At 35.6% G+C, this 9,806-nt stretch overlaps 1 protein-coding gene across 1 annotated transcript; it reads right to left on the bottom strand.

Moving 5' to 3' along the window:
* Positions 1-3,991: 3,991 nt before the first annotated feature.
* On the bottom strand, positions 3,992-5,922 carry LOC134660760 (uncharacterized). The gene has a single exon (XM_063516548.1). The coding sequence runs from the start codon at positions 5,837-5,839 to the stop codon at positions 4,142-4,144; it is 1,698 nt and encodes a 565-aa protein (XP_063372618.1). The 5' UTR covers positions 5,840-5,922; the 3' UTR covers positions 3,992-4,141.
* Positions 5,923-9,806: the final 3,884 nt, after the last annotated feature.

The raw sequence follows: 9,806 nt of genomic DNA on the forward strand, positions 1-9,806 counted from the left end.
AAATTACGAACAAGTCTGAAAAACAAAGCAATTTCATATAACCTCTCTAATATCAGTCGAGATGACGTTTTATTCGAAACTAATTATGACAAATCTTCCATATTATCTTTATCTTACAGTTTCGGCAGTTTTGGGAGCCCTTGCGGATACACTTCGCCCCAAAGGGATGTCATGTTACTTAATATCAAACGATATGGCAGTTGGAACTTGGGGCCGACTCTAGTGTGTCTATATGAATTAAAAAAAAGGGTGGCGTGGCATATTTGATTCTCTTAACTTTGCGATGTCTACAGGAAAGTCGTGAACGAGTTAAACATACAAAAAATGTATTTGATCCATCCGCAAGTTCTGCGACAAAGTAACGATGCCACAATGCCGGTCATAACATGCAGTTCCCGAACACATTATAGAAAGCTTGTAAAACGTGTGTAGATAAAACATGTAACTGTGATCCTTTTACGAAACTCACTTCCTTTCATAAACCCACGCTGCTATTTTATTACCTTTCATTATGTAGCAGTCACATTAGTTATTAGTTAACCAGATCTGATACTCTAGACCAGATAGATATTCTCGCACCTAATATTTAATCTATGTCGTCAACGCTGTTAATTAACAATTTGTAAAGCTTATTTAATGCAACGAGATAAGGCAAATTCAGGGTGTTGCTGTTAGTATAAATCGTCAGATGACAACCAAACCTCACTAAGTATGTACTAAATAATAATTAAACAATAATCAACCTTACTTTAGTGTTTTTCACTATGGCTATGAACTTGCGGGTGGTAATTAGTGAGTTTTTGGTTGTCACTTGATGAAATACAGTCGCCGTCAGATATGTAGAGCGTACGAGGTGCTCTACAATAATAATTATCTAAACACGCACTAAAGCGTTGACATTGATACTTGTGTCACAAATCACCAAGGTGGTCACCTTGGCCGCAAATTATAAATTCAGAATAAAATATTGATAGGTACTTATTCTGAAGAAAATTTAAATGTATGTTAATTACTAGTACCGTAAAAGTATAAAACTTTGCCCTTTAACATAACTTTGCCCACCGCGCCACTGTCAGTAAAAGCGAAATAACTTAAAAGTAGTTACAGATACACTTTCTTTCCTTTTCTTCTTCTGAAGAAAGTGTATCTGTAACTATTTTTAAGTTATTTTGCTTTTACTGAACTGTGACGCGGTGGGCAAAGTTTTATACTTTTACGGTATTTATTACAAACAAGTATTTATATAGACGTTGTCGCAATGTGATTGTTAGATTCCCAAGTTTTAGAAATGTACAGTGAATATGTTTCCTACTTCAACCTGATACTATAACTAAATGAATTAAAATGACTGTAGGACATATGCACTGTGAATATTGTGATGCGATTATAATATGTATACGTAGATATAAGAGATTTATGTTGCAAATATTATTTTATGCATAATATATTCGAACCTAAGTGTAATAGTACGTTATATTAGTTTTTAAGGTACAAAATGTATTGATGTGATATATAAATATACTGTACTCTGTACTTATAGCTAATTTCCGTGTAAATAGATCATTTATCTAGTATAAGACCAAAATAGAATAAAACACTCACGCTAACGCACTTTTTACATATATACAGTTGCCATCAGATATAAGTATAACGGAGCGGTCGAGGTGCTCAAAATAGTACAGTCACCTGCAATAATATAATGTTACTCTTCTAAGGCGCAAAAATATGTGACACGCTCTTATTGCTCTACAAATAAGATCGTGTCAGATATTTTGCGGCCTTCGTTGTGTAACATATTATTGCAGGGGACTGTCATTGTGCAATGAGGGAGGTAAGTAAAATTTTGCTAACGAGGTTTGTACTATTCACGACAGCCGCACGCTGGAGTGAATTAAAGACTCGTTCGAGTTAGCAGTATTTTTACCCCCGGAGTTACACATCAATGTTTTTCATCACACTTACAAAGAAAAAACAATATTTTAAGTGAATAATTAATAAATACGGTGACATTTTAGACATTCGTCCGCCATCATAGCATAGAGTTAGCATAGAGGTACAATAATACCTACTAGGCGCCACTTGCGCCATCCCACTAACCCGGGGTCATAGACTAGGAATCCGGGGTTAACCGGTAAGAGCTAGACCAAGGCAAAAAAACAACGATTTTGATACCATATGCAGTCTTACGCAGTGCAAGTGTTATTTATACGTCATAATTACATAGAAATGTGCCGTTTAAAATAACATCGAATTGATAACCTCTTTTTTTAACCGACTTCCGAATCTCAAAAGCAGGGGTATATCAATTCGGTTGTATGTTTTTTAATGCTTTTTTTAAATGCTTGTTACTGTATATGCATACAGATTGGTCCCGTTATTGTCAAAACCCAGTTCTGATGATGGAATCCATGAGGAATCGAGGAAACTCCTCAAAACTTAAAGGCATAGGTACCAGTCATAGGTACATATAGAGATTTTTGTGTTTTTATCAACAAATCAAGCATATAGGTAAATTCAAAAAAAGTGTCATTTTTTTTAATTTACCTATATGCTAAAGGAAACGGAACCTCTGATGATGATCAGAAGATCAGAACGGAACTCTTCAACGACGCATAGCTCGCGTTTGGCGATTTATCCTTTTCGTTATGTTTGTTAAGCAAGTTAGGTATTTTAGGCACATTTACGTCCCTCTAACTTTTGAACCATCGGTCCAAAAAATAGGAAAAAATCGTAGAAATAGAGCTTAAGAAAGACATAAAATGAAAACTATAGTGAATATGAATCATGATCACTTCAGCCGTTTTTAGGGTTCCATAGCCAAATGGCAAAAAACGGAACCCTTATGGATTCGTCATGTCTGTCTGTCTGTCTGTCCGTCCGTATGTCACAGCCACTTTTTTCCGAAACTATAAGAACTATATTGTTGAAACTTGGTAAGTAGATGTATTCTGTGAACCGCATTAAGATTTTCACACAAAAATAGAAAAAAAAAACAATTAATTTTGGGGGTTCCCCATACTTAGTACCTACTGAAACTCTAAAATATGTTTTTCATCAAACCCATACGTGTGGGGTATCTATAGATAGGTCTTCAAAAATCATATTGAGGTTTCTAATATCATTTTTTTCTAAACTGAATAGTTGGCGCGAGAGGCACTTCCAAAGTGGTCAAATGTGTGTCCCGCCCCCCCCCCCCCCCCCCACTGTAACTTCTAAAATAGGAGAATGATAAAACTAAAAAAATATATGATGTACATTACCATGCAAACTTCCACCGAAAATTGGTTTGAATGAGATCTAGTAAGTAGTTTTTTTTAATACGTTATAAAACCCCTAAATACGGAACCCTTCATGGGCGAGTCCGACTCGCACTTGGCCGCTTTTTTGAGTTATTACAAAAAGTCTTCTCTTAGTAAAAATACGTACAAAAGCGCCGCGAAAGTACTCCCTTTTGCTTATAATATACATGATACTAATAGCCCCCGTTTAGTCCATTCTGACATAATGGTAACTTTACGGAACACTATACTGAGCATACGCGACATGTTCTTGGCCAATTTTTATTTTGGTGCTCCGGGTCAAATGGTTTAAAGAGTAATCGTACCGATTTTCATACTTAATTATCTTTAACACCATATGCAGCATTTTACTGTATTTCGGGGTGTACCGCTAACACCATTTAACATATTTTGGACGCCAATGTCTGTTTGTCTGTCTATTGGTCTTTTTGTTTTCGACGTGTTTGATAAACTGCAGTTACTTAGTTTTTAACAATTTAAAATTATTTTTTTCGCGAAATATAAACAACATAAAGTAACCTAAATAAAATTAAAACTACCTACAAAACTAAAACTACTACTTACTTTTTTCGCTAGCGCCTTAACCATTTCTGTAGTCCCAAAGATATAATGCAGACGTTTACGTTCAGGTGATACAAATTTAATAAGCTTCATTTTGTTTAATTAATAGATAAAATATATATCTATCTATGTATATAAATAGTCGTTTTATTCGTATCTAATCCACTTCAATAAGATCTTACAATAGAATATTTCTTAACAAAATAATCATCTTAAATAAACCTGCATTTTCCTAAAAATATATTATTACCAATGGTAGGTAAACAATTATCTAAAGTTGTCTATTTTTGCGTCGTAGACGTCGTATAAGAGTCCATTTCAGTGTGTGGGCTGGTTCTGGATGTGCTGGGGCGCTGTGCAGGCGGGATCTCGGAGTGCACCACCTGGCGCGCCCAGGTCAGGTCGCGCACGCGCGTGCGCGGCCGCGACGTGGAGCTGCCGGTGCTCGCCGACTCGCAGCACGACGAGCTGCCGTCCTCGGTTGAAGCCCACTTATCCATCATCTGTGCTTCATCGCCCCGAATAGTGACCCGACCTCTATTGATTTTCAGCTGCTCGATTGAAGTTTCTATTTTTGGTGGGCTCGTCGACCTCGCTTTCGTCTCAATTTCGTAATGCTCGTTTTCTTTCTTACTATCATATCCATTATTAGAGTCTGAACTGCTGTATTCGCCTGATTCGGCGTCACTCATGATAACATCTAACAGATTTTCATTATAGTTGTAAACTCTCTGTGTCTTTGAAGGAATCTGTGATGATTTATTTGTTTCCGTACTGATCGGAGAGTAACATGTGCGCTGCGGTTTATTGTAGTAAACTCTTCTAGTTGATCCATGCTGGAGATGCTGCTGCTTTATCATGTCAAAGACAGACTGCTTGTTTTCTACACAAGTACACGTATCAGTTTTTCCAAATATATAATTGTAAAACATTTGTAATAAGCAAATAGCAAATGCAGCCAGAACAACGACTCCAATGTAAATGGTGGGAGTCCAGTCCGAGTCTATGAAAAAGTATGGCTCGGTTAATTTTCTCCAAGAATTCCATTCCATAGGCTTTCCGTAACTATCAAAGAGATTACGTCTCTTAGGTAACACTTTCCCGTAATTTTGTACAGCTGCAGCTACTCTAAGAACGCCGCCATACGCTGCGTAAAGCTTTTCGTCCATCAGATGAGGTGCTACATAATTTTTCATCCAACACCATAAGTCACTATTAAATTTTACAATATCGGAATGTCGACATGTTGCAGGTGACATACGTAAAATACACCGAGATGCCGTAGTATAATATTTTAGGAATATATTTTCGGAGGTTGGGGTGAGCATATTGACTAAGCCCCCACTCTTGAAAGGCAGTGCAATCGCAGACGGGTCATTAGCGTCATCAACTATTGGAATTGGCATTCGTATACATGCATTTGAATCTCTTTTAACGACGAAAAAATTGCATGGATTGAAGAGCTTGCCGCGTCCTATGGTAATTTTCGTAACTGTCAAGTTAGCTATCATCGGAATTTTAGGAGGAGGTTTCCAACCACGTCCCTCGGTGTTTAACATGGTCTTTATTTCGCTGTAAAGGTCATGTAATTCCCTAACTGATTTATAGGGCACATACCCGGCGTAAAAAGCTAGTCTAACGGCGGGAAGCACTTCGGTTCTCAAATGACCACCGATGGTATCTGCTAGAGCTTCTCTTAGCACAGTTTTGTATGCAGAACGCTGCTGTTTATCTACAGTGTGCAAGGCTTCGCGGTAGTATCGCAAAGCGTCATCTGCAAATTGTTTACTTATTTGATCGGGTGGCGTTTGCTTTGGTATTAATTGGTTCAAAATCTTTCGAGCTTGTAACTTGGCCAACTCTTCCTGACTCCAGCAATCCGTGTCGATGTGCTTATTGTAAAACAATATAGTACCAGTACTACTTAGCGATGTACTGATTTTAACTAATACGACGAACAGCACGAGATAAAGAAGCATTAGTAAAGTGAATGTCCGGCAAATTGTGCTTATCTAATCTATTTGAAAAATTACTCATTGCTCGACGCTTTGTGGCATAATGACATTTTCCTGACAGTGTAGGTAGGTACGTGTACTATAATATCTTCTTTTTGGTAAGTATATAAAGATAATATACTTATACAGGTGGCCCACCGGGTGGCCCATTTAGATCGGTCAGTATGGGAAAGTCTGAAACTATAAGATCTGTTCTTAGGAACCCTGCATCAAAGAGTAGTATAATATATAGGCCGCATTCATACATTTAAAAAAACCTGTACTCAAAATAATAAAAAGGCGGTGGTCATTTTCGAACACTTGCTAAAATAAATTACCTAAAGAATATGAAAACAATGCATTTTATTTATTTTAGACATCATGTTTCATAGTAAAATTTACTGCTTAAGACCTACACAATCGATATCTAAATAAAAATAGTTTTATTTTTCAAAACGTCCGGGTTCGATTCCCGAGCTGAGTACAGGTTTTTTTTAAAATATAAATGCAGTTTTTCATGTTATTAAAATCGATGACATGGTTCCTAAGAACAGATATACTTATAGTTTCAGACTTTCCCATACTGACCGATCTAAATGGGCCACCAAAGATATATCAGGAAGAAAACATATAAAAACTCAAAAATTAGCGTTTTCCCAGAGATAAGACCTAGCTAGATCGATTTTTCGCCCCCGAAAACCCACATAGCAAATTTCATCGAAATCGTTAGAGCCGTTTCCGAGATCCCCGAAATATAAATAATTAAATAAACAAGAATTGCTTGTTTAAAGGTATAAGATAAGATATAGATGGTCAAGCAGATCTTGTCAGTAGAAAAAGGCGGCAAATTTGAAAAATGTAGGCGCGAAGGGATATCGTCCCATAGAAATTTGAATTTCGCGCCTTTTCTTCTTGACCATCTTATCTTTGATCATTGTTTTTGAGTATTTTATTCTTAGCCCACTCCACATTGGGTCAACCAAATCTTGTCAGTAAATAGGAACAAAAAACTATACTCATCCTTTTCTTTTGGGTGCTAGTACTAGTGTAAGACAAAGATAGTATGATTCTCTGTGTCTATGTTTGAAATCAAACAGACCTTTGACACACTATACTTCTTTGATTTCTATTCCCAAAACAATTAGACAGATATAGTTGGTCAAACCAATTTTTCAGTCAGTAAGATGGTTATCAAGAATCTAGTATTTTAACTGGATAGGGCATGAGTGGTGGGGATAACTGACAGCACGGTATAGTCTTATGTATCTTTCAGTAGGAGTAGCAGCGAAAGCGCTATTATTGTTTGTCCTTGTCACAGTCTCACATTTTTTTTATTCCCCACCGAAATTAGTATGGATTATGGTCGCATTGCGTATGTTTTGTCCCTCACGCAGGCACGCGTAGACCACTTCTATACAATGAAAAAAGAATCATATGGAAGCGACATACCTACAAAAAAAGTGTGGCCGACGCCATATTGCCGAGAACTGAACATGGCGGTCTGTAGTGCTGGGAAGACAAGTTGATATTTGACAAGGATATCGATAAACTAAGTTGTCATCATTTTAAACACATAAACCTATTAGATCCGCTTAAAGGGAAGAAAAACATAGTGTACAAAAGGCGGACTTTATACGTCTTATGACATTCTCTACCAGTCCACCTTAAGGCAAAGCAGAAAAAAATGTTGATGTTGGCGTGTAACTTAAGATAACATATAATTGAGAGAACGCTATTTGTTGGCTTATGAGTCTTTATGACGGCCGTTTGCATTATCGATACCTACTCTAGTTCATAATCGTACTAATTACGATTAGGGCTTGCAATTCGAATATTCGAATTTGTCGAATATTCGACCTGTTTTGATATTCGAATATTCGGTCGCTCAGGTTTCGAATATTCGAATATTTTTTATTACTATAAAAAAATCTACGTCATCCGCTGTAGTTACAGTTTCTGTGTGTTTTACGGGTATTTACAGTGAATGAGGAACGGTAGGTACCCAAATACGAAGGAAATAATATTTTTACTGTATTCCTCTCGATAGACGTCGTGAATATTCAGTGAAACCTAACTCAATTTAAAAGAAAACGAAATCAAAAAGTATGTTATTTTTACGGTGCGTAAGTTTTAAGTTAAAGGGTCATTCTGTTTATTCAGTACAAGCGTACGTTAAGGTCGTTAAGCGAATTTTTGAAGTCTAAACCTTGCCACTTATCGCAATTCTCAAATTTAATCATACCAAACCTGCCCAACTTGGTAATCTAACCATGCACCTTTAGCTGACGAATAATCCACCCAGTACTCAACTAACTTAATATAATTAGCCGACCATTAGGAATGATAACTTGCCAAAACAAATAAAGTCAATAAAGATTCAAAATACAATGAAATGAAAGGCCTTTTTACAGGCCTCTGAGTGATTACAAGTTAATTTAAATCGGAAAATAATTACGTACTAAAAAAAATATCTTGCATACCTAGGTGTTTGGATGGTTAAAGTTATATTATTTCACGCAACGACGCATTTATAATAAGTTATATCTAGAAATATTAAATACGTCTAATTTTGGCGTTTTACTTGTTTTTATAAATGTGGGCATCTTATAAATAGTAGGATGATAAAATCTAGTCAATTAAGTGGATTTCTGCCAAATATCCTTAGTTTTAGCAATATGTGAGAAAAGCTTTTGAATAAAACGATAATAAACCGATTTCTCGTTCCTTTTCTTATTTTTTATAATATTCGAATAATAATTCGAATATTCGAATACGTCGTCAGAAAAAGTCGAATATTCGAATATCTGAAAGTTTCGAATATTTGCAAGCCCTAATTACGATTAATTAAGACGATAGTGCAGATATCACAAAGTTGCAATTTAATTAATAATATAAATGCATAGATGGTCAGGCAAGTCTTGTCGGTAGAAAAAGGCGCAAAATTCAAATTTTCTATGGGATGATATCCCTTCGTGCCTACATTTTTGAAATTTGGCGCCTTTTTTTACTGACAAGACCTGCTTGACCATTTATAATTAGCGCTATTGTGAACTAGGGTACCGTTATTAGTTAAATATAACATAAGAAGATTATTCTTCCTATGTAGAATAAAACAACATTCATACACAAAAATATTCTTTATTCATTTCTGATTCGGAATAATACAACTTTGTTCAGGTAGTTCCAGAAAGATTCTTTTTCCGTTTGTTTTTTCTATAATATTGGAAAAGTACATCAAGGTAAGTTTGAATTACACTTTTCATCAGCAAGAGTTTAGTTTTGCCTTATATTTTCTGTTCCAATGGTTTCTAACCATTTTTTTCTCGTACATTCAGTTCAGATTTCGGTAACCTGAAAAAACAAAAATATTATATAATATATGATTACTTACTTTCCCTCAGTACAACCGCTTTCAGGATACAGGTTTTAATTATATACATATATACTTGGTCAACCAGATCTTTTCAGTAGAAAAAGGCGGCAAATTTGAAAAATGTAGGCGCGAAGGGATACCGTCCGTCGTAAAATGAGATTGGTCCAATTTTTGCTAATTAATTGAAAATATAAATTTACATACAAAATCTTTCAAATACATGTTAAGATTCTTCCCCAAACTTTTCTTAAATTCGATATAAAAGTACATCACTAACTGTCAAATGTACTAATTTCTATAGTACGAAAATATCGAAAATAAATACTTAATTTATTCCAATATATCGCAAATAATATTTATTGGCTAGTTATTAACTAAATACACACCATAACAAGGCAGTCATCTATGAAATAACAAATATTTCAGTTAAAATGTAAACATACCGGTGCAACGACAAACTTTTCCGGTTTTCCTTTTTTCTTGAGCCACATCCAACAAAAGTGCACTTAGGGATTATGTCCTTTCTTGTCCTTAACCACTACACCACATTATTAAACAGAAATATTCGCAAAATTTCCG

The sequence above is a fragment of the Cydia amplana genome, chromosome Z, assembly GCF_948474715.1.
Source record: "Cydia amplana chromosome Z, ilCydAmpl1.1, whole genome shotgun sequence".
NCBI classification, from domain to species: Eukaryota; Metazoa; Arthropoda; class Insecta; order Lepidoptera; family Tortricidae; genus Cydia; species Cydia amplana.

Excerpts from the sequence above, each read along its gene's own strand:
- LOC134660760 (XM_063516548.1), bottom strand. The coding sequence starts at position 5,839 with ATGCTTCTTTATCTCGTGCTGTTCGTCGTATTAGTTAAAATCAGTACA.